Genomic DNA, 23251 nt, shown 5'->3' on the forward strand with positions numbered 1-23251 from the left:
TTCCGGGGAGCGCTCCGGGCACCCTGGCTTGAGGGTAGAGTGGGCGGAGGTCCCTAAGGGAGAGGTGGGGCTCGGGCTGAATCCCTCGTTGGGGGCACCAGGGTCAAGTGGCTAACCTGGCAGCCCAGTCACGGGGAGGCCCTCTCTCGTTGGGCAGAAGCTAAGTCCGAAGCCGCGCCCCTCCTGGGCGAGGAGGTTCCACCTCCTAGGTTCCTGTGATTCTCCTGCCTCAGCCCGAGTAGTGGGACATCCCACTTGCTCCCGCCGTTCTGTTTACCACAGGTGACAACCGCCATGGCTGAGAGGCAGGGAGGTCCCCCGAGGACCGAGCAAGGCTCGGTCTCCCAAAAAAAAAAAAAGATACATTGAAGTAATTTAAAAACACTTAGGAAGATGTCATTTCTTCCTACCAAGGCGTCCTCCCTTTATGGTTTGTTGTTATATAGGGAACGATAAAAAGAAAGTTTTTTTGGAGGAGGTCGGCCTCGAACTCGAGGCTCTCGCACCCTCGCCTCCCTGAGGGCCCGAAGGCCGGCGCAATGGGCCAGAGCCACAAAGGCTCCTGGGGTCGGGGCTTGTCCTTTCTTCCCTTTGACCTTACGCAGGGTGAGGGAGCCAATCACAAGAGGCTCACCCCTGACGTCACCCAGTCCCCAGGGCCAGTGAGGGCCCTGTGTTCCGTGGCGCCCCCTGGAGGGAGGAAGGGGAACTGTATCTGAGAGAGAGCAGCCCATTGGGTCCGCTGACTCCGGCCGGGTTCCCGCGCCGCGTCCAACACCCCTCACTCCCTGTCTCCCTCCCCCACGGAGACTCAATTTACTTTCCATGTCCACATTCCCAGTGCTTGCGGAAGATATCCCGCTAAGAGAGAGACATGTCAAAGGTAGGGTACATCCACATTTCCAGGCACCAAAGATGGAGATGTTCCAGGAAAGACTGCAGGGCCCCTGGGCACCTTCCACCTCCTTCCAGGCCATCACTGGCATGAGAAGGGGCAGACCAGTGTGAGCTGTGGAAGGAGGCCTCTTTCTGGAGGAGCGTGACCCCCAGTAAGCTTCAGGTGGGGCAGTTCCTGAGGGTGGGGATCTGAAATGTTGGGGTATCTCAGGTCCTCTGGGCTGTGGGGTGGGCTCTGAAAGGCAGGTGTCGGGGTGGTGGGTCCTGAATAGGAGATGCCGGGAAGGGTCTCTGGGTCTTTGTGGGTGGTGTACCACGCGGGATGGGAAGGCCAGGACTCGGGGCTGCGGTCTCAGACCCGGGTGAAGCAGTGTCCTTGCCCCAGGGGCTGCTGCTGTTGCTGCTGCTGAGCACGGGCGGGACATGGGCATCCAAGGAGCCGCTTCGGCCACGGTGCCGCCCCATCAATGCCACCCTGGCTGTCGAGAAGGAGGGCTGCCCCGTGTGCATCACCGTCAACACCACCATCTGTGCCGGCTACTGCCCCACCATGGTGAGCTGCCCGGAGCCGGGGCAGGTGCTGCCACCTCAGGGCCAGACCCACAGAGGCAGCCGGGGAGGAAGGGTGGTCTGCCTCTCTGGTCAGGGGCTGCGGAATGGGGTGTGGGAGGGCAGGAACAGAGGGCTTCCTGGACTCCTGAGTCTGAGACCGGTGGGGGCAGCCGGGGAGCTCAGCTGAGGCGCTGGCCCCAGGCACATGCTCATTCCCCCACTCACACGGCTTCCAGACCCGCGTGCTGCAGGGGGTCCTGCCGCCCGTGCCTCAGGTGGTGTGCAACTACCGCGATGTGCGCTTCGAGTCCATCCGGCTCCCTGGCTGCCCGCGCGGCGTGAACCCCGTGGTCTCCTACGCCGTGGCTCTCAGCTGTCAATGTGCACGCTGCCGCCGCAGCACCACTGACTGCGGGGGTCCCAAGGACCACCCCTTGACCTGTGATGACCCCCGCTTCCAGGCCTCCTCTTCCTCAAAGGCCCCTCCCCCCAGCCTTCCAAGCCCATCCCGACTCCCGGGGCCCTCAGACACCCCGATCCTCCCACAATAAAGGCTTCTCAATCCGCACTCTGGAGGTGTCTTTCTGTGGGCTCAGGGCAACCACACACACACAGGGTGGGTCCAGCTTCCAAACCACTTTATACAGAGTCACAGTACAGAACTCTGGTAGAAAACAAGGTGGACGGCTGGGCGCGGTGGCTCACGCCTGTAATTGTCGGAGGCTGCGGTGGGTGGATCAGCTGAGGTGAGGGGTTCCAGACCAGCCTGACCAACATGGAGAAACCCCATCTCTACTAAAAATACAAAATATCGTCGGGCGTGGTGGTGCATGCCTATACTCCCAGGTACTTGGGAGGCTTAGGCAGGAGAATCTCTTGATCCTAGGAGGCGGAGGTTGCAGTGAGCAAGATCCCGCCATTGCGCTTCAGCCTGGGCAACAAAAACAAAGCTCCATCTCAAAAAGTAATAATAATAATAATAATAATAATAATAATAATATAACAATTAAAAATGTTTGGCCAGGCGCAGTGGCTCACGCCTGCAATCCCAGCACTTTGGGAGGCCGAGGCGGGTGCATCACCTGAGTTCAGGACTTTGAGACCAGCCTGGCCAACATGGTGAATCCCTGTCTCTACTAAAAAAAATACAAAAATTAGCTGGGTGTGGTGGTGTGCGCCTGTAGTCCCAGCTACTCGGGAGACTGAGGCAGGACAATTGCTTGAACCCAGGAAGCAGAGATGCAGTGAGCCAAGAGCGCACCACTGCACTCCAGCCTGGGTGACAGGGCCTGACTCCGTCTCAAAAAAAAAAAATAAATAAATAAAAATAAAAAAATAAAACTAGAAAATAGTCAACTACTATTACTCAATAGCAACAGATGGTAAAATACAGGATCAGAGAAAGTAATGATTTGTGCCCGGTCACACAGCCAACAAATGGCAGAGATGGGACTTCACCTCTGGGCAACTGCACTCTGCCATCCTTCCTGTAGAACTCTAAGGAACCGAGAGTCTTGCATCCTGGAGGATGTTCCAATCAATTTTTTTTTTTTTGAGGGGGAGTCTCACTTGTCGCCCAGGCTGGACTGCAGTGGCTCAATCTCGGCTCACTGCAAGCTCCGCCTCCCGGGTTCACACCACTCTCCTGCCTCAGCCTCCGGAGTAGCTGGGACTACAGGCGCCCGCCACCACGCCTGGCTAATTTGTTGTGTTTTTTAATAGAGACGGGGTTTCCCCGTGTTAGGCAGGATGGTCTTGATCTCCTGACATTGTGATCTGCCTGCCTCGGCCTCCCAAAGTGCTGGGATTACAGGCATGAGCCACTGCACCTGGCCCAATTTTTTTTTTTTTTTTTTTTTTTTTTTTTTTTTTTGAGATAGAGTCTGAGTCTGTCTGGCCAGGCTGGAGTACAGTGGCACAATCCTGGCTCACTGTAGCGCCTGCCTCCTGGGTTCAAGTGACTCTCCCGCCTCAGCCTTCTGAGTAACTGGAATTACAAGCGCCTGCCACCGTGCCCCGCTAATTTTTGTATTTTTAGTAGAGATGCAGTTTCACGACATTGGCCAGACTGGTCTCAAACTCCCAACCTCCAGTGATACTCCTGCCCTGGCCTCCCAGAGTGCTGGGATTATAGGGGTGAGACACCACGCCTGGCCCCAAACAAATTGCTTTAAGACGAGGTCTCCCTATGTTTCCCCACTGCACTTGAACTCCTGGGCTCAAGCAATCCTCCTGCTGTGGCTCCTGAGTAGCTGGGACTACAGACTCAAGCCACCACGCCTGGCCACATTCCACAATTTAGAGAAAGTCCACAACCTGGAATCCTAGGGAGACCCTGATTCACCTCAAAACTGCCACTAAGGAGGTAAAACCCTGCCCCTCAGAGGCAGGCTTCAGTTTCCCTGTGTGTGAAATTGACGTGGCGCTGGGAGAGGCTGGTGGAGGCGCGGATTTTGCAGTTTCCCTACAACATTCTGGAAGCCTGTGGTTCTGGGAAAGGGTGGCGTGGAGAAGACTGGGAAACAACCAGTGGTCACCAGAGCTGTAGCACCTCCTCCACCTCGGAGCTCTGGGGCTGGGAACCCCAGGCTTCGGGGCCCCTGTGGAGGACGCAGGTGGCCCCCTCTTTCCTGACATCTCAGGAGAGGGAGGGACAACCGGCTAGGGGAAGAAAAGCACAGGAAGGTTATACAGCCAGATGGGGAAGGGGCCAAATCCCTGAACAACCCCTTCCCAGAGTTCCTCTTCAAGTGCAGGGTACCCGAGAGTCAAGGCCCCGCCCCCTTTCCAGAGGCCCCTTTTCTACCCAGGTGATGGGTCCTAGCTGGGATGGGAGGCAGATGGACGGAGGGGAGGGGGGGAGGAGGGGAAGGGAGAGGCAGTGGATGAAGGAGGATGGAAGACATGACATCCCCCTCGGCCCATTCATCCCATTCAGGTCCCCAAGCCGCGCCCCCCTCCGCCCCACCTGCACTGCCAGTGCCAACGTCAGAGGGAGGAAGGGGGAGCTCGGCTTAGAAGGCTGAGGCCCTGCCACCTGGGCCACACAGATCATGTGGCCTTCCTTCTCCCCACAGAAGGCCAGACCATGGACACCCCCTGAGCTGGAGGTCATCCTCCGTCTCCACCCTGTTTTCTTTTTCTTTCTTTTTTTTTTGCGATGGAGTCTCGCTCTGTCGTGGAGGCTGGAGTGCAGTGGCGCAATCTCTGCTCACTGCAAGCTCCCCCTCCTAGGTTCACTCCATTCTCCTGTCTCAGCCTCCCAAGTAGCTTGGACTACAGGGGCCCGCGACCAAGCCCAGATAAGTTTTTGTATTTTTAGTAGAGACGGGGTTTCACCGAGTTAGCCAGGAAGGTCTCGATCCCCTGACCACATGATCCGCCCGCCTCGGCCTCCCAAAGTGGTGGGATTACAGGAGCGCAGCACCACGCCCAGCTAATTTTGGTATTATCAGTAGAGATGTGATTTCACAGTGTTGGCCAGGCTGCTCTCGAACTCCTGACCTCAAGTCATCCACCCGCCTCAGCCTCCCAAAGTGCTGGGACTACAGGTGTGAGCCATAGTGCCTGACCTGTAGTTGTTGAATATTTATTCTTAATCTACAAGTTGGGTGTGATGCAAGTCCTGTACATGGAGTCCCCCAAACTTCTAGAGCAAGGGCTTCCCCATAATCCTGGCAGGCAGGCCTCCCCTGGGGTTCCAAACTTCTGTCCCCACTGAAGTGTTTATCCTCTTCTCTAATCCCAGCCTCCTTTTCCCTGTTTCCATGTGCTCTGAGAGATGCTCCCGCTCCCCCAGGCTCCCTCTGCATCCCCCTCATTTTCTTCCTCCCCACTGTGTCAATGGAGTCCTAACCCCCACCCTTGACATTGTCCCCTTTTCCTACTACAAAGTGGGACCTTCTTTTCCCCCGAGTGGTCCTGTCTAGGGGTGCCGCTGCCGGGCCCCCTCTGCTCTTCCTGCTGGAGACTGGGGCCTTTTGGGAGTCAGCAGGCACCCGGGCCAACCGCAGCCAGCGAGGGGTCAGCGATACTTCGCCGGCGAGTCATCAGGGTGAGCTGGCCGTGTGCGATGCAGTCACTGGCTGGGTGACAGACCCCCGGACCGCTGTGGACTTGGTTGTGCTCGAGGTGGAGGCGTTGGGCGAGGTGCCTGCAGCTGGCGGCAGTTCCCTCCTCCAACACTTCTTTGTCACCTGCTTCGAGGCCGATAACTCTGAAGAAGGTGGCCCAGGGGTAGGTGGAGGGGCTGCCGCCGGGGTGTGGACCGGGGGGCACTGGGTGTCTGAGTGCAAGGCCAAGCAGTCCTATGTGCGGGCATTGACCGCTGATGCCCAGGGCCGTGTGGACTGGCGATGGATTCAAATTGGCACTACCTGTGTCTGCACACTCCTCAGCCGGACTGGCCGGGCCTGAGACTTATACCCAGGAACTGGTCAGGCAGAAAAAGAACAGAGCTGGATGCTGAGAGACCTCAGGGTTGGCCCAGCTGCTCTACGGACCCCAGTTGGGGAACTCATCAAATCATCACAAAATCACAACTCTCTGAATTTGAGCGCAATCTCTGCAGGATGGGTGCCACCACATGGGGTTTTGAAGGTTGAATAGGAGTTCTCCAGGGGGAAATTGAGAGTAATCATGATGATGATGATGATGATGATGATAATAGCCACTATTTACTGAGTGTTTACTCTTTCGTAGCCCTAATACATAACTCCTCGGATCATCTCTCATGGATTTGATCATTGGTGACCTTTGGTGTTAAGCTGCTGACTGCTCAGTCACAGAGGACACCACCTTGCTCATCCTGGGGAGTGGGAGGGCACATTTCACGATGTGCATGGGGGAGGAGAGAAACTGGAACATGCAAGCAGATGGCCAGGGGACCTTGAGGACATGGTCTACGGAAGGCCTTTAAGTATCTGGGAGCTGGGGTTCAAATGAGAAATCTTACTTGGTGAGAGCAGGCAGGGGTTGGCTTCGAATGTTCTGTTTTGAGATAAAGAGCTACCGATCACACGGGGAGTATAAGCAAGGTTGAATGAGAAGCGATCAGGATGCTGGAGAGTTCAGCCCTGGGCGGGGAGCTCAAGTCAGGTTTCTAGCCCTCTTCCCTGTGCCAACCTATACCCGACACTGGGAAAGAAACAGACCTTAAAATTGTCCAGCTTGATGGCATCGCGGGAAAGGGACTAAGTCCAGATAATGTCCTCCGAGGCTGCGGCCTCGGGGGCAGGACACACCTCCTGCGGGCCTATTCAATAATCAGTTAAATCACCTGAAGCACACGCATTTCCGGGGAGCGCTCCGGGCACCCTGGCTTGAGGGTAGAGTGGGCGGAGGTCCCTAAGGGAGAGGTGGGGCTCGGGCTGAATCCCTCGTTGGGGGCACCAGGGTCAAGTGGCTAACCTGGCAGCCCAGTCACGGGGAGGCCCTCTCTCGTTGGGCAGAAGCTAAGTCCGAAGCCGCGCCCCTCCTGGGCGAGGAGGTTCCACCTCCTAGGTTCCTGTGATTCTCCTGCCTCAGCCCGAGTAGTGGGACATCCCACTTGCTCCCGCCGTTCTGTTTACCACAGGTGACAACCGCCATGGCTGAGAGGCAGGGAGGTCCCCCGAGGACCGAGCAAGGCTCGGTCTCCCAAAAAAAAAAAAAAGATACATTGAAGTAATTTAAAAACACTTAGGAAGATGTCATTTCTTCCTACCAAGGCGTCCTCCCTTTATGGTTTGTTGTTATATAGGGAACGATAAAAAGAAAGTTTTTTTGGAGGAGGTCGGCCTCGAACTCGAGGCTCTCGCACCCTCGCCTCCCTGAGGGCCCGAAGGCCGGCGCAATGGGCCAGAGCCACAATGGCTCCTGGGGTCGGGGCTTGTCCTTTCTTCCCTTTGACCTTACGCAGGGTGAGGGAGCCAATCACAAGAGGCTCACCCCTGACGTCACCCAGTCCCCAGGGCCAGTGAGGGCCCTGTGTTCCGTGGCGCCCCCTGGAGGGAGGAAGGGGAACTGTATCTGAGAGAGAGCAGCCCATTGGGTCCGCTGACTCCGGCCGGGTTCCCGCGCCGCGTCCAACACCCCTCACTCCCTGTCTCCCTCCCCCACGGAGACTCAATTTACTTTCCATGTCCACATTCCCAGTGCTTGCGGAAGATATCCCGCTAAGAGAGAGACATGTCAAAGGTAGGGTACATCCACATTTCCAGGCACCAAAGATGGAGATGTTCCAGGAAAGACTGCAGGGCCCCTGGGCACCTTCCACCTCCTTCCAGGCCATCACTGGCATGAGAAGGGGCAGACCAGTGTGAGCTGTGGAAGGAGGCCTCTTTCTGGAGGAGCGTGACCCCCAGTAAGCTTCAGGTGGGGCAGTTCCTGAGGGTGGGGATCTGAAATGTTGGGGTATCTCAGGTCCTCTGGGCTGTGGGGTGGGCTCTGAAAGGCAGGTGTCGGGGTGGTGGGTCCTGAATAGGAGATGCCGGGAAGGGTCTCTGGGTCTTTGTGGGTGGTGTACCACGCGGGATGGGAAGGCCAGGACTCGGGGCTGCGGTCTCAGACCCGGGTGAAGCAGTGTCCTTGCCCCAGGGGCTGCTGCTGTTGCTGCTGCTGAGCACGGGCGGGACATGGGCATCCAAGGAGCCGCTTCGGCCACGGTGCCGCCCCATCAATGCCACCCTGGCTGTCGAGAAGGAGGGCTGCCCCGTGTGCATCACCGTCAACACCACCATCTGTGCCGGCTACTGCCCCACCATGGTGAGCTGCCCGGAGCCGGGGCAGGTGCTGCCACCTCAGGGCCAGACCCACAGAGGCAGCCGGGGAGGAAGGGTGGTCTGCCTCTCTGGTCAGGGGCTGCGGAACGGGGTGTGGGAGGGCAGGAACAGAGGGCTTCCTGGACTCCTGAGTCTGAGACCGGTGGGGGCAGCCGGGGAGCTCAGCTGAGGCGCTGGCCCCAGGCACATGCTCATTCCCCCACTCACACGGCTTCCAGACCCGCGTGCTGCAGGGGGTCCTGCCGCCCGTGCCTCAGGTGGTGTGCAACTACCGCGATGTGCGCTTCGAGTCCATCCGGCTCCCTGGCTGCCCGCGCGGCGTGAACCCCGTGGTCTCCTACGCCGTGGCTCTCAGCTGTCAATGTGCACGCTGCCGCCGCAGCACCACTGACTGCGGGGGTCCCAAGGACCACCCCTTGACCTGTGATGACCCCCGCTTCCAGGCCTCCTCTTCCTCAAAGGCCCCTCCCCCCAGCCTTCCAAGCCCATCCCGACTCCCGGGGCCCTCAGACACCCCGATCCTCCCACAATAAAGGCTTCTCAATCCGCACTCTGGAGGTGTCTTTCTGTGGGCTCAGGGCAACCACACACACACAGGGTGGGTCCAGCTTCCAAACCACTTTATACAGAGTCACAGTACAGAACTCTGGTAGAAAACAAGGTGGACGGCTGGGCGCGGTGGCTCACGCCTGTAATTGTCGGAGGCTGCGGTGGGTGGATCAGCTGAGGTGAGGGGTTCCAGACCAGCCTGACCAACATGGAGAAACCCCATCTCTACTAAAAATACAAAATATCGTCGGGCGTGGTGGTGCATGCCTATACTCCCAGGTACTTGGGAGGCTTAGGCAGGAGAATCTCTTGATCCTAGGAGGCGGAGGTTGCAGTGAGCAAGATCCCGCCATTGCGCTTCAGCCTGGGCAACAAAAACAAAGCTCCATCTCAAAAAGTAATAATAATAATAATAATAATAATAATAATAATAATAATAATAATAATAATAATAATATAACAATTAAAAATGTTTGGCCAGGCGCAGTGGCTCACGCCTGCAATCCCAGCACTTTGGGAGGCCGAGGCGGGTGCATCACCTGAGTTCAGGACTTTGAGACCAGCCTGGCCAACATGGTGAATCCCTGTCTCTACTAAAAAAAATACAAAAATTAGCTGGGTGTGGTGGTGTGCGCCTGTAGTCCCAGCTACTCGGGAGACTGAGGCAGGACAATTGCTTGAACCCAGGAAGCAGAGATGCAGTGAGCCAAGAGCGCACCACTGCACTCCAGCCTGGGTGACAGGGCCTGACTCCGTCTCAAAAAAAAAAAATAAATAAATAAAAATAAAAAAATAAAACTAGAAAATAGTCAACTACTATTACTCAATAGCAACAGATGGTAAAATACAGGATCAGAGAAAGTAATGATTTGTGCCCGGTCACACAGCCAACAAATGGCAGAGATGGGACTTCACCTCTGGGCAACTGCACTCTGCCATCCTTCCTGTAGAACTCTAAGGAACCGAGAGTCTTGCATCCTGGAGGATGTTCCAATCAATTTTTTTTTTTTTGAGGGGGAGTCTCACTTGTCGCCCAGGCTGGACTGCAGTGGCTCAATCTCGGCTCACTGCAAGCTCCGCCTCCCGGGTTCACACCACTCTCCTGCCTCAGCCTCCGGAGTAGCTGGGACTACAGGCGCCCGCCACCACGCCTGGCTAATTTGTTGTGTTTTTTAATAGAGACGGGGTTTCCCCGTGTTAGGCAGGATGGTCTTGATCTCCTGACATTGTGATCTGCCTGCCTCGGCCTCCCAAAGTGCTGGGATTACAGGCATGAGCCACTGCACCTGGCCCAATTTTTTTTTTTTTTTTTTTTTTTTTTTTTTTTTTGAGATAGAGTCTGAGTCTGTCTGGCCAGGCTGGAGTACAGTGGCACAATCCTGGCTCACTGTAGCGCCTGCCTCCTGGGTTCAAGTGACTCTCCCGCCTCAGCCTTCTGAGTAACTGGAATTACAAGCGCCTGCCACCGTGCCCCGCTAATTTTTGTATTTTTAGTAGAGATGCAGTTTCACGACATTGGCCAGACTGGTCTCAAACTCCCAACCTCCAGTGATACTCCTGCCCTGGCCTCCCAGAGTGCTGGGATTATAGGGGTGAGACACCACGCCTGGCCCCAAACAAATTGCTTTAAGACGAGGTCTCCCTATGTTTCCCCACTGCACTTGAACTCCTGGGCTCAAGCAATCCTCCTGCTGTGGCTCCTGAGTAGCTGGGACTACAGACTCAAGCCACCACGCCTGGCCACATTCCACAATTTAGAGAAAGTCCACAACCTGGAATCCTAGGGAGACCCTGATTCACCTCAAAACTGCCACTAAGGAGGTAAAACCCTGCCCCTCAGAGGCAGGCTTCAGTTTCCCTGTGTGTGAAATTGACGTGGCGCTGGGAGAGGCTGGTGGAGGCGCGGATTTTGCAGTTTCCCTACAACATTCTGGAAGCCTGTGGTTCTGGGAAAGGGTGGCGTGGAGAAGACTGGGAAACAACCAGTGGTCACCAGAGCTGTAGCACCTCCTCCACCTCGGAGCTCTGGGGCTGGGAACCCCAGGCTTCGGGGCCCCTGTGGAGGACGCAGGTGGCCCCCTCTTTCCTGACATCTCAGGAGAGGGAGGGACAACCGGCTAGGGGAAGAAAAGCACAGGAAGGTTATACAGCCAGATGGGGAAGGGGCCAAATCCCTGAACAACCCCTTCCCAGAGTTCCTCTTCAAGTGCAGGGTACCCGAGAGTCAAGGCCCCGCCCCCTTTCCAGAGGCCCCTTTTCTACCCAGGTGATGGGTCCTAGCTGGGATGGGAGGCAGATGGACGGAGGGGAGGGGGGGAGGAGGGGAAGGGAGAGGCAGTGGATGAAGGAGGATGGAAGACATGACATCCCCCTCGGCCCATTCATCCCATTCAGGTCCCCAAGCCGCGCCCCCCTCCGCCCCACCTGCACTGCCAGTGCCAACGTCAGAGGGAGGAAGGGGGAGCTCGGCTTAGAAGGCTGAGGCCCTGCCACCTGGGCCACACAGATCATGTGGCCTTCCTTCTCCCCACAGAAGGCCAGACCATGGACACCCCCTGAGCTGGAGGTCATCCTCCGTCTCCACCCTGTTTTCTTTTTCTTTCTTTTTTTTTTGCGATGGAGTCTCGCTCTGTCGTGGAGGCTGGAGTGCAGTGGCGCAATCTCTGCTCACTGCAAGCTCCCCCTCCTAGGTTCACTCCATTCTCCTGTCTCAGCCTCCCAAGTAGCTTGGACTACAGGGGCCCGCGACCAAGCCCAGATAAGTTTTTGTATTTTTAGTAGAGACGGGGTTTCACCGAGTTAGCCAGGAAGGTCTCGATCCCCTGACCACATGATCCGCCCGCCTCGGCCTCCCAAAGTGGTGGGATTACAGGAGCGCAGCACCACGCCCAGCTAATTTTGGTATTATCAGTAGAGATGTGATTTCACAGTGTTGGCCAGGCTGCTCTCGAACTCCTGACCTCAAGTCATCCACCCGCCTCAGCCTCCCAAAGTGCTGGGACTACAGGTGTGAGCCATAGTGCCTGACCTGTAGTTGTTGAATATTTATTCTTAATCTACAAGTTGGGTGTGATGCAAGTCCTGTACATGGAGTCCCCCAAACTTCTAGAGCAAGGGCTTCCCCATAATCCTGGCAGGCAGGCCTCCCCTGGGGTTCCAAACTTCTGTCCCCACTGAAGTGTTTATCCTCTTCTCTAATCCCAGCCTCCTTTTCCCTGTTTCCATGTGCTCTGAGAGATGCTCCCGCTCCCCCAGGCTCCCTCTGCATCCCCCTCATTTTCTTCCTCCCCACTGTGTCAATGGAGTCCTAACCCCCACCCTTGACATTGTCCCCTTTTCCTACTACAAAGTGGGACCTTCTTTTCCCCCGAGTGGTCCTGTCTAGGGGTGCCGCTGCCGGGCCCCCTCTGCTCTTCCTGCTGGAGACTGGGGCCTTTTGGGAGTCAGCAGGCACCCGGGCCAACCGCAGCCAGCGAGGGGTCAGCGATACTTCGCCGGCGAGTCATCAGGGTGAGCTGGCCGTGTGCGATGCAGTCACTGGCTGGGTGACAGACCCCCGGACCGCTGTGGACTTGGTTGTGCTCGAGGTGGAGGCGTTGGGCGAGGTGCCTGCAGCTGGCGGCAGTTCCCTCCTCCAACACTTCTTTGTCACCTGCTTCGAGGCCGATAACTCTGAAGAAGGTGGCCCAGGGGTAGGTGGAGGGGCTGCCGCCGGGGTGTGGACCGGGGGGCACTGGGTGTCTGAGTGCAAGGCCAAGCAGTCCTATGTGCGGGCATTGACCGCTGATGCCCAGGGCCGTGTGGACTGGCGATGGATTCAAATTGGCACTACCTGTGTCTGCACACTCCTCAGCCGGACTGGCCGGGCCTGAGACTTATACCCAGGAACTGGTCAGGCAGAAAAAGAACAGAGCTGGATGCTGAGAGACCTCAGGGTTGGCCCAGCTGCTCTACGGACCCCAGTTGGGGAACTCATCAAATCATCACAAAATCACAACTCTCTGAATTTGAGCGCAATCTCTGCAGGATGGGTGCCACCACATGGGGTTTTGAAGGTTGAATAGGAGTTCTCCAGGGGGAAATTGAGAGTAATCATGATGATGATGATGATGATGATGATAATAGCCACTATTTACTGAGTGTTTACTCTTTCGTAGCCCTAATACATAACTCCTCGGATCATCTCTCATGGATTTGATCATTGGTGACCTTTGGTGTTAAGCTGCTGACTGCTCAGTCACAGAGGACACCACCTTGCTCATCCTGGGGAGTGGGAGGGCACATTTCACGATGTGCATGGGGGAGGAGAGAAACTGGAACATGCAAGCAGATGGCCAGGGGACCTTGAGGACATGGTCTACGGAAGGCCTTTAAGTATCTGGGAGCTGGGGTTCAAATGAGAAATCTTACTTGGTGAGAGCAGGCAGGGGTTGGCTTCGAATGTTCTGTTTTGAGATAAAGAGCTACCGATCACACGGGGAGTATAAGCAAGGTTGAATGAGAAGCGATCAGGATGCTGGAGAGTTCAGCCCTGGGCGGGGAGCTCAAGTCAGGTTTCTAGCCCTCTTCCCTGTGCCAACCTATACCCGACACTGGGAAAGAAACAGACCTTAAAATTGTCCAGCTTGATGGCATCGCGGGAAAGGGACTAAGTCCAGATAATGTCCTCCGAGGCTGCGGCCTCGGGGGCAGGACACACCTCCTGCGGGCCTATTCAATAATCAGTTAAATCACCTGAAGCACACGCATTTCCGGGGAGCGCTCCGGGCACCCTGGCTTGAGGGTAGAGTGGGCGGAGGTCCCTAAGGGAGAGGTGGGGCTCGGGCTGAATCCCTCGTTGGGGGCACCAGGGTCAAGTGGCTAACCTGGCAGCCCAGTCACGGGGAGGCCCTCTCTCGTTGGGCAGAAGCTAAGTCCGAAGCCGCGCCCCTCCTGGGCGAGGAGGTTCCACCTCCTAGGTTCCTGTGATTCTCCTGCCTCAGCCCGAGTAGTGGGACATCCCACTTGCTCCCGCCGTTCTGTTTACCACAGGTGACAACCGCCATGGCTGAGAGGCAGGGAGGTCCCCCGAGGACCGAGCAAGGCTCGGTCTCCCAAAAAAAAAAAAAAGATACATTGAAGTAATTTAAAAACACTTAGGAAGATGTCATTTCTTCCTACCAAGGCGTCCTCCCTTTATGGTTTGTTGTTATATAGGGAACGATAAAAAGAAAGTTTTTTTGGAGGAGGTCGGCCTCGAACTCGAGGCTCTCGCACCCTCGCCTCCCTGAGGGCCCGAAGGCCGGCGCAATGGGCCAGAGCCACAAAGGCTCCTGGGGTCGGGGCTTGTCCTTTCTTCCCTTTGACCTTACGCAGGGTGAGGGAGCCAATCACAAGAGGCTCACCCCTGACGTCACCCAGTCCCCAGGGCCAGTGAGGGCCCTGTGTTCCGTGGCGCCCCCTGGAGGGAGGAAGGGGAACTGTATCTGAGAGAGAGCAGCCCATTGGGTCCGCTGACTCCGGCCGGGTTCCCGCGCCGCGTCCAACACCCCTCACTCCCTGTCTCCCTCCCCCACGGAGACTCAATTTACTTTCCATGTCCACATTCCCAGTGCTTGCGGAAGATATCCCGCTAAGAGAGAGACATGTCAAAGGTAGGGTACATCCACATTTCCAGGCACCAAAGATGGAGATGTTCCAGGAAAGACTGCAGGGCCCCTGGGCACCTTCCACCTCCTTCCAGGCCATCACTGGCATGAGAAGGGGCAGACCAGTGTGAGCTGTGGAAGGAGGCCTCTTTCTGGAGGAGCGTGACCCCCAGTAAGCTTCAGGTGGGGCAGTTCCTGAGGGTGGGGATCTGAAATGTTGGGGTATCTCAGGTCCTCTGGGCTGTGGGGTGGGCTCTGAAAGGCAGGTGTCGGGGTGGTGGGTCCTGAATAGGAGATGCCGGGAAGGGTCTCTGGGTCTTTGTGGGTGGTGTACCACGCGGGATGGGAAGGCCAGGACTCGGGGCTGCGGTCTCAGACCCGGGTGAAGCAGTGTCCTTGCCCCAGGGGCTGCTGCTGTTGCTGCTGCTGAGCACGGGCGGGACATGGGCATCCAAGGAGCCGCTTCGGCCACGGTGCCGCCCCATCAATGCCACCCTGGCTGTCGAGAAGGAGGGCTGCCCCGTGTGCATCACCGTCAACACCACCATCTGTGCCGGCTACTGCCCCACCATGGTGAGCTGCCCGGAGCCGGGGCAGGTGCTGCCACCTCAGGGCCAGACCCACAGAGGCAGCCGGGGAGGAAGGGTGGTCTGCCTCTCTGGTCAGGGGCTGCGGAACGGGGTGTGGGAGGGCAGGAACAGAGGGCTTCCTGGACTCCTGAGTCTGAGACCGGTGGGGGCAGCCGGGGAGCTCAGCTGAGGCGCTGGCCCCAGGCACATGCTCATTCCCCCACTCACACGGCTTCCAGACCCGCGTGCTGCAGGGGGTCCTGCCGCCCGTGCCTCAGGTGGTGTGCAACTACCGCGATGTGCGCTTCGAGTCCATCCGGCTCCCTGGCTGCCCGCGCGGCGTGAACCCCGTGGTCTCCTACGCCGTGGCTCTCAGCTGTCAATGTGCACGCTGCCGCCGCAGCACCACTGACTGCGGGGGTCCCAAGGACCACCCCTTGACCTGTGATGACCCCCGCTTCCAGGCCTCCTCTTCCTCAAAGGCCCCTCCCCCCAGCCTTCCAAGCCCATCCCGACTCCCGGGGCCCTCAGACACCCCGATCCTCCCACAATAAAGGCTTCTCAATCCGCACTCTGGAGGTGTCTTTCTGTGGGCTCAGGGCAACCACACACACACAGGGTGGGTCCAGCTTCCAAACCACTTTATACAGAGTCACAGTACAGAACTCTGGTAGAAAACAAGGTGGACGGCTGGGCGCGGTGGCTCACGCCTGTAATTGTCGGAGGCTGCGGTGGGTGGATCAGCTGAGGTGAGGGGTTCCAGACCAGCCTGACCAACATGGAGAAACCCCATCTCTACTAAAAATACAAAATATCGTCGGGCGTGGTGGTGCATGCCTATACTCCCAGGTACTTGGGAGGCTTAGGCAGGAGAATCTCTTGATCCTAGGAGGCGGAGGTTGCAGTGAGCAAGATCCCGCCATTGCGCTTCAGCCTGGGCAACAAAAACAAAGCTCCATCTCAAAAAGTAATAATAATAATAATAATAATAATAATAATAATAATAATATAACAATTAAAAATGTTTGGCCAGGCGCAGTGGCTCACGCCTGCAATCCCAGCACTTTGGGAGGCCGAGGCGGGTGCATCACCTGAGTTCAGGACTTTGAGACCAGCCTGGCCAACATGGTGAATCCCTGTCTCTACTAAAAAAAATACAAAAATTAGCTGGGTGTGGTGGTGTGCGCCTGTACTCCCAGCTACTCGGGAGACTGAGGCAGGACAATTGCTTGAACCCAGGAAGCAGAGATGCAGTGAGCCAAGAGCGCACCACTGCACTCCAGCCTGGGTGACAGGGCCTGACTCCGTCTCAAAAAAAAAAAATAAATAAATAAAAATAAAAAAATAAAACTAGAAAATAGTCAACTACTATTACTCAATAGCAACAGATGGTAAAATACAGGATCAGAGAAAGTAATGATTTGTGCCCGGTCACACAGCCAACAAATGGCAGAGATGGGACTTCACCTCTGGGCAACTGCACTCTGCCATCCTTCCTGTAGAACTCTAAGGAACCGAGAGTCTTGCATCCTGGAGGATGTTCCAATCAATTTTTTTTTTTTTGAGGGGGAGTCTCACTTGTCGCCCAGGCTGGACTGCAGTGGCTCAATCTCGGCTCACTGCAAGCTCCGCCTCCCGGGTTCACACCACTCTCCTGCCTCAGCCTCCGGAGTAGCTGGGACTACAGGCGCCCGCCACCACGCCTGGCTAATTTGTTGTGTTTTTTAATAGAGACGGGGTTTCCCCGTGTTAGGCAGGATGGTCTTGATCTCCTGACATTGTGATCTGCCTGCCTCGGCCTCCCAAAGTGCTGGGATTACAGGCATGAGCCACTGCACCTGGCCCAATTTTTTTTTTTTTTTTTTTTTTTTTTTTTGAGATAGAGTCTGAGTCTGTCTGGCCAGGCTGGAGTACAGTGGCACAATCCTGGCTCACTGTAGCGCCTGCCTCCTGGGTTCAAGTGACTCTCCCGCCTCAGCCTTCTGAGTAACTGGAATTACAAGCGCCTGCCACCGTGCCCCGCTAATTTTTGTATTTTTAGTAGAGATGCAGTTTCACGACATTGGCCAGACTGGTCTCAAACTCCCAACCTCCAGTGATACTCCTGCCCTGGCCTCCCAGAGTGCTGGGATTATAGGGGTGAGACACCACGCCTGGCCCCAAACAAATTGCTTTAAGACGAGGTCTCCCTATGTTTCCCCACTGCACTTGAACTCCTGGGCTCAAGCAATCCTCCTGCTGTGGCTCCTGAGTAGCTGGGACTACAGACTCAAGCCACCACGCCTGGCCACATTCCACAATTTAGAGAAAGTCCACAACCTGGAATCCTAGGGAGACCCTGATTCACCTCAAAACTGCCACTAAGGAGGTAAAACCCTGCCCCTCAGAGGCAGGCTTCAGTTTCCCTGTGTGTGAAATTGACGTGGCGCTGGGAGAGGCTGGTGGAGGCGCGGATTTTGCAGTTTCCCTACAACATTCTGGAAGCCTGTGGTTCTGGGAAAGGGTGGCGTGGAGAAGACTGGGAAACAACCAGTGGTCACCAGAGCTGTAGCACCTCCTCCACCTCGGAGCTCTGGGGCTGGGAACCCCAGGCTTCGGGGCCCCTGTGGAGGACGCAGGTGGCCCCCTCTTTCCTGACATCTCAGGAGAGGGAGGGACAACCGGCTAGGGGAAGAAAAGCACAGGAAGGTTATACAGCCAGATGGGGAAGGGGCCAAATCCCTGAACAACCCCTTCCCAGAGTTCCTCTTCAAGTGCAGGGTACCCGAGAGTCAAGGCCCCGCCCCCTTTCCAGAGGCCCCTTTTCTACCCAGGTGATGGGTCCTAGCTGGGATGGGAGGCAGATGGACGCAGGGGAGGGGGGGAGGAGGGGAAGGGAGAGGCAGTGGATGAAGGAGGATGGAAGACATGACATCCCCCTCGGCCCATTCATCCCATTCAGGTCCCCAAGCCGCGCCCCCCTCCGCCCCACCTGCACTGCCAGTGCCAACGTCAGAGGGAGGAAGGGGGAGCTCGGCTTAGAAGGCTGAGGCCCTGCCACCTGGGCCACACAGATCATGTGGCCTTCCTTCTCCCCACAGAAGGCCAGACCATGGACACCCCCTGAGCTGGAGGTCATCCTCCATCTCCACCCTGTTTTCTTTTTCTTTCTTTTTTTTTTGCGATGGAGTCTCGCTCTGTCGTGGAGGCTGGAGTGCAGTGGCGCAATCTCTGCTCACTGCAAGCTCCCCCTCCTAGGTTCACTCCATTCTCCTGTCTCAGCCTCCCAAGTAGCTTGGACTACAGGGGCCCGCGACCAAGCCCAGATAAGTTTTTGTATTTTTAGTAGAGACGGGGTTTCACCGAGTTAGCCAGGAAGGTCTCGATCCCCTGACCACATGATCCGCCCGCCTCGGCCTCCCAAAGTGGTGGGATTACAGGAGCGCAGCACCACGCCCAGCTAATTTTGGTATTATCAGTAGAGATGTGATTTCACAGTGTTGGCCAGGCTGCTCTCGAACTCCTGACCTCAAGTCATCCACCCGCCTCAGCCTCCCAAAGTGCTGGGACTACAGGTGTGAGCCATAGTGCCTGACCTGTAGTTGTTGAATATTTATTCTTAATCTACAAGTTGGGTGTGATGCAAGTCCTGTACATGGAGTCCCCCAAACTTCTAGAGCAAGGGCTTCCCCATAATCCTGGCAGGCAGGCCTCCCCTGGGGTTCCAAACTTCTGTCCCCACTGAAGTGTTTATCCTCTTCTCTAATCCCAGCCTCCTTTTCCCTGTTTCCATGTGCTCTGAGAGATGCTCCCGCTCCCCCAGGCTCCCTCTGCATCCCCCTCATTTTCTTCCTCCCCACTGTGTCAATGGAGTCCTAACCCCCACCCTTGACATTGTCCCCTTTTCCTACTACAAAGTGGGACCTTCTTTTCCCCCGAGTGGTCCTGTCTAGGGGTGCCGCTGCCGGGCCCCCTCTGCTCTTCCTGCTGGAGACTGGGGCCTTTTGGGAGTCAGCAGGCACCCGGGCCAACCGCAGCCAGCGAGGGGTCAGCGATACTTCGCCGGCGAGTCATCAGGGTGAGCTGGCCGTGTGCGATGCAGTCACTGGCTGGGTGACAGACCCCCGGACCGCTGTGGACTTGGTTGTGCTCGAGGTGGAGGCGTTGGGCGAGGTGCCTGCAGCTGGCGGCAGTTCCCTCCTCCAACACTTCTTTGTCACCTGCTTCGAGGCCGATAACTCTGAAGAAGGTGGCCCAGGGGTAGGTGGAGGGGCTGCCGCCGGGGTGTGGACCGGGGGGCACTGGGTGTCTGAGTGCAAGGCCAAGCAGTCCTATGTGCGGGCATTGACCGCTGATGCCCAGGGCCGTGTGGACTGGCGATGGATTCAAATTGGCACTACCTGTGTCTGCACACTCCTCAGCCGGACTGGCCGGGCCTGAGACTTATACCCAGGAACTGGTCAGGCAGAAAAAGAACAGAGCTGGATGCTGAGAGACCTCAGGGTTGGCCCAGCTGCTCTACGGACCCCAGTTGGGGAACTCATCAAATCATCACAAAATCACAACTCTCTGAATTTGAGCGCAATCTCTGCAGGATGGGTGCCACCACATGGGGTTTTGAAGGTTGAATAGGAGTTCTCCAGGGGGAAATTGAGAGTAATCATGATGATGATGATGATGATGATGATAATAGCCACTATTTACTGAGTGTTTACTCTTTCGTAGCCCTAATACATAACTCCTCGGATCATCTCTCATGGATTTGATCATTGGTGACCTTTGGTGTTAAGCTGCTGACTGCTCAGTCACAGAGGACACCACCTTGCTCATCCTGGGGAGTGGGAGGGCACATTTCACGATGTGCATGGGGGAGGAGAGAAACTGGAACATGCAAGCAGATGGCCAGGGGACCTTGAGGACATGGTCTACGGAAGGCCTTTAAGTATCTGGGAGCTGGGGTTCAAATGAGAAATCTTACTTGGTGAGAGCAGGCAGGGGTTGGCTTCGAATGTTCTGTTTTGAGATAAAGAGCTACCGATCACACGGGGAGTATAAGCAAGGTTGAATGAGAAGCGATCAGGATGCTGGAGAGTTCAGCCCTGGGCGGGGAGCTCAAGTCAGGTTTCTAGCCCTCTTCCCTGTGCCAACCTATACCCGACACTGGGAAAGAAACAGACCTTAAAATTGTCCAGCTTGATGGCATCGCGGGAAAGGGACTAAGTCCAGATAATGTCCTCCGAGGCTGCGGCCTCGGGGGCAGGACACACCTCCTGCGGGCCTATTCAATAATCAGTTAAATCACCTGAAGCACACGCATTTCCGGGGAGCGCTCCGGGCACCCTGGCTTGAGGGTAGAGTGGGCGGAGGTCCCTAAGGGAGAGGTGGGGCTCGGGCTGAATCCCTCGTTGGGGGCACCAGGGTCAAGTGGCTAACCTGGCAGCCCAGTCACGGGGAGGCCCTCTCTCGTTGGGCAGAAGCTAAGTCCGAAGCCGCGCCCCTCCTGGGCGAGGAGGTTCCACCTCCTAGGTTCCTGTGATTCTCCTGCCTCAGCCCGAGTAGTGGGACATCCCACTTGCTCCCGCCGTTCTGTTTACCACAGGTGACAACCGCCATGGCTGAGAGGCAGGGAGGTCCCCCGAGGACCGAGCAAGGCTCGGTCTCCCAAAAAAAAAAAAAAGATACATTGAAGTAATTTAAAAACACTTAGGAAGATGTCATTTCTTCCTACCAAGGCGTCCTCCCTTTATGGTTTGTTGTTATATAGGGAACGATAAAAAGAAAGTTTTTTTGGAGGAGGTCGGCCTCGAACTCGAGGCTCTCGCACCCTCGCCTCCCTGAGGGCCCGAAGGCCGGCGCAATGGGCCAGAGCCACAATGGCTCCTGGGGTCGGGGCTTGTCCTTTCTTCCCTTTGACCTTACGCAGGGTGAGGGAGCCAATCACAAGAGGCTCACCCCTGACGTCACCCAGTCCCCAGGGCCAGTGAGGGCCCTGTGTTCCGTGGCGCCCCCTGGAGGGAGGAAGGGGAACTGTATCTGAGAGAGAGCAGCCCATTGGGTCCGCTGACTCCGGCCGGGTTCCCGCGCCGCGTCCAACACCCCTCACTCCCTGTCTCCCTCCCCCACGGAGACTCAATTTACTTTCCATGTCCACATTCCCAGTGCTTGCGGAAGATATCCCGCTAAGAGAGAGACATGTCAAAGGTAGGGTACATCCACATTTCCAGGCACCAAAGATGGAGATGTTCCAGGAAAGACTGCAGGGCCCCTGGGCACCTTCCACCTCCTTCCAGGCCATCACTGGCATGAGAAGGGGCAGACCAGTGTGAGCTGTGGAAGGAGGCCTCTTTCTGGAGGAGCGTGACCCCCAGTAAGCTTCAGGTGGGGCAGTTCCTGAGGGTGGGGATCTGAAATGTTGGGGTATCTCAGGTCCTCTGGGCTGTGGGGTGGGCTCTGAAAGGCAGGTGTCGGGGTGGTGGGTCCTGAATAGGAGATGCCGGGAAGGGTCTCTGGGTCTTTGTGGGTGGTGTACCACGCGGGATGGGAAGGCCAGGACTCGGGGCTGCGGTCTCAGACCCGGGTGAAGCAGTGTCCTTGCCCCAGGGGCTGCTGCTGTTGCTGCTGCTGAGCATGGGCGGGACATGGGCATCCAAGGAGCCGCTTCGGCCACGGTGCCGCCCCATCAATGCCACCCTGGCTGTCGAGAAGGAGGGCTGCCCCGTGTGCATCACCGTCAACACCACCATCTGTGCCGGCTACTGCCCCACCATGGTGAGCTGCCCGGAGCCGGGGCAGGTGCTGCCACCTCAGGGCCAGACCCACAGAGGCAGCCGGGGAGGAAGGGTGGTCTGCCTCTCTGGTCAGGGGCTGCGGAATGGGGTGTGGGAGGGCAGGAACAGAGGGCTTCCTGGACTCCTGAGTCTGAGACCGGTGGGGGCAGCCGGGGAGCTCAGCTGAGGCGCTGGCCCCAGGCACATGCTCATTCCCCCACTCACACGGCTTCCAGACCCGCGTGCTGCAGGGGGTCCTGCCGCCCGTGCCTCAGGTGGTGTGCAACTACCGCGATGTGCGCTTCGAGTCCATCCGGCTCCCTGGCTGCCCGCGCGGCGTGAACCCCGTGGTCTCCTACGCCGTGGCTCTCAGCTGTCAATGTGCACGCTGCCGCCGCAGCACCACTGACTGCGGGGGTCCCAAGGACCACCCCTTGACCTGTGATGACCCCCGCTTCCAGGCCTCCTCTTCCTCAAAGGCCCCTCCCCCCAGCCTTCCAAGCCCATCCCGACTCCCGGGGCCCTCAGACACCCCGATCCTCCCACAATAAAGGCTTCTCAATCCGCACTCTGGAGGTGTCTTTCTGTGGGCTCAGGGCAACCACACACACACAGGGTGGGTCCAGCTTCCAAACCACTTTATACAGAGTCACAGTACAGAACTCTGGTAGAAAACAAGGTGGACGGCTGGGCGCGGTGGCTCACGCCTGTAATTGTCGGAGGCTGCGGTGGGTGGATCAGCTGAGGTGAGGGGTTCCAGACCAGCCTGACCAACATGGAGAAACCCCATCTCTACTAAAAATACAAAATATCGTCGGGCGTGGTGGTGCATGCCTATACTCCCAGGTACTTGGGAGGCTTAGGCAGGAGAATCTCTTGATCCTAGGAGGCGGAGGTTGCAGTGAGCAAGATCCCGCCATTGCGCTTCAGCCTGGGCAACAAAAACAAAGCTCCATCTCAAAAAGTAATAATAATAATAATAATAATAATAATAATAATAATAATAATATAACAATTAAAAATGTTTGGCCAGGCGCAGTGGCTCACGCCTGCAATCCCAGCACTTTGGGAGGCCGAGGCGGGTGCATCACCTGAGTTCAGGACTTTGAGACCAGCCTGGCCAACATGGTGAATCCCTGTCTCTACTAAAAAAAATACAAAAATTAGCTGGGTGTGGTGGTGTGCGCCTGTACTCCCAGCTACTCGGGAGACTGAGGCAGGACAATTGCTTGAACCCAGGAAGCAGAGATGCAGTGAGCCAAGAGCGCACCACTGCACTCCAGCCTGGGTGACAGGGCCTGACTCCGTCTCAAAAAAAAAAAATAAATAAATAAAAATAAAAAAATAAAACTAGAAAATAGTCAACTACTATTACTCAATAGCAACAGATGGTAAAATACAGGATCAGAGAAAGTAATGATTTGTGCCCGGTCACACAGCCAACAAATGGCAGAGATGGGACTTCACCTCTGGGCAACTGCACTCTGCCATCCTTCCTGTAGAACTCTAAGGAACCGAGAGTCTTGCATCCTGGAGGATGTTCCAATCAA

The 23251-nt window shown here is 56.6% G+C and overlaps 4 protein-coding genes and 3 pseudogenes across 9 annotated transcripts; all 7 read left to right on the plus strand.

The window, feature by feature from the left end:
- The first annotated feature begins 663 nt into the window (after positions 1–663).
- Positions 664–2017, plus strand: LOC129528600 (choriogonadotropin subunit beta variant 2-like). Of its 2 annotated transcripts, XM_055369997.2 has the most exons (3): positions 673–883; positions 1283–1450; positions 1686–2017. In XM_055369997.2, exons 1-3 carry the CDS (start codon positions 875–877, stop codon positions 1998–2000), a joined length of 492 nt encoding a protein of 163 aa, XP_055225972.1. In that variant the 5' UTR covers positions 673–874; the 3' UTR covers positions 2001–2017. The 2 variants fall into 2 exon arrangements, 1 of the variants encoding a protein (XP_055225972.1); XR_010132194.1 differs by lacking the exon at positions 1686–2017 and having other exon boundaries at positions 664–1049; positions 1283–1424.
- A 3239-nt stretch (positions 2018–5256) lies between these two features.
- On the plus strand, positions 5257–5865 carry LOC129528602 (neurotrophin-4-like; annotated as a pseudogene).
- A 1503-nt stretch (positions 5866–7368) lies between these two features.
- On the plus strand, positions 7369–8760 carry LOC129528601 (choriogonadotropin subunit beta variant 2-like). 2 transcript variants are annotated; one of them, XM_055369998.2, is made up of 3 exons: positions 7414–7626; positions 8026–8193; positions 8429–8760. In XM_055369998.2, the coding sequence occupies exons 1-3, from the start codon at positions 7618–7620 to the stop codon at positions 8741–8743; spliced, it is 492 nt and encodes a 163-aa protein (XP_055225973.1). In that variant the 5' UTR covers positions 7414–7617; the 3' UTR covers positions 8744–8760. The 2 variants fall into 2 exon arrangements, 1 of the variants encoding a protein (XP_055225973.1); XR_010132195.1 differs by lacking the exon at positions 8429–8760 and having other exon boundaries at positions 7369–7792; positions 8026–8167.
- Positions 8761–12022: 3262 nt separating this feature from the next.
- LOC129528603 (neurotrophin-4-like) lies at positions 12023–12631 on the plus strand (annotated as a pseudogene).
- Positions 12632–14172: 1541 nt separating this feature from the next.
- Positions 14173–15526, plus strand: LOC129528604 (choriogonadotropin subunit beta variant 2-like). Of its 2 annotated transcripts, XM_055370001.2 has the most exons (3): positions 14182–14392; positions 14792–14959; positions 15195–15526. In XM_055370001.2, the coding sequence occupies exons 1-3, from the start codon at positions 14384–14386 to the stop codon at positions 15507–15509; spliced, it is 492 nt and encodes a 163-aa protein (XP_055225976.1). In that variant the 5' UTR covers positions 14182–14383; the 3' UTR covers positions 15510–15526. The 2 variants fall into 2 exon arrangements, 1 of the variants encoding a protein (XP_055225976.1); XR_010132196.1 differs by lacking the exon at positions 15195–15526 and having other exon boundaries at positions 14173–14558; positions 14792–14933.
- A 3239-nt stretch (positions 15527–18765) lies between these two features.
- LOC129528605 (neurotrophin-4-like) lies at positions 18766–19374 on the plus strand (annotated as a pseudogene).
- A 1545-nt stretch (positions 19375–20919) lies between these two features.
- Positions 20920–22269, plus strand: LOC129528606 (choriogonadotropin subunit beta variant 2-like). 3 transcript variants are annotated; one of them, XM_055370003.2, is made up of 3 exons: positions 20920–21135; positions 21535–21702; positions 21938–22269. In XM_055370003.2, exons 1-3 carry the CDS (start codon positions 21127–21129, stop codon positions 22250–22252), a joined length of 492 nt encoding a protein of 163 aa, XP_055225978.1. In that variant the 5' UTR covers positions 20920–21126; the 3' UTR covers positions 22253–22269. The 3 variants fall into 3 exon arrangements, with proteins under 3 accessions (XP_055225978.1, XP_063557605.1, XP_055225979.1); XM_063701535.1 differs by having other exon boundaries at positions 20922–21178; positions 21531–21702; XM_055370004.2 differs by having other exon boundaries at positions 20923–21301.
- Positions 22270–23251: the final 982 nt, after the last annotated feature.

Source organism: Gorilla gorilla, chromosome 20 (assembly GCF_029281585.2).
Source record: "Gorilla gorilla gorilla isolate KB3781 chromosome 20, NHGRI_mGorGor1-v2.1_pri, whole genome shotgun sequence".
Taxonomy (NCBI): domain Eukaryota; kingdom Metazoa; phylum Chordata; class Mammalia; order Primates; family Hominidae; genus Gorilla; species Gorilla gorilla.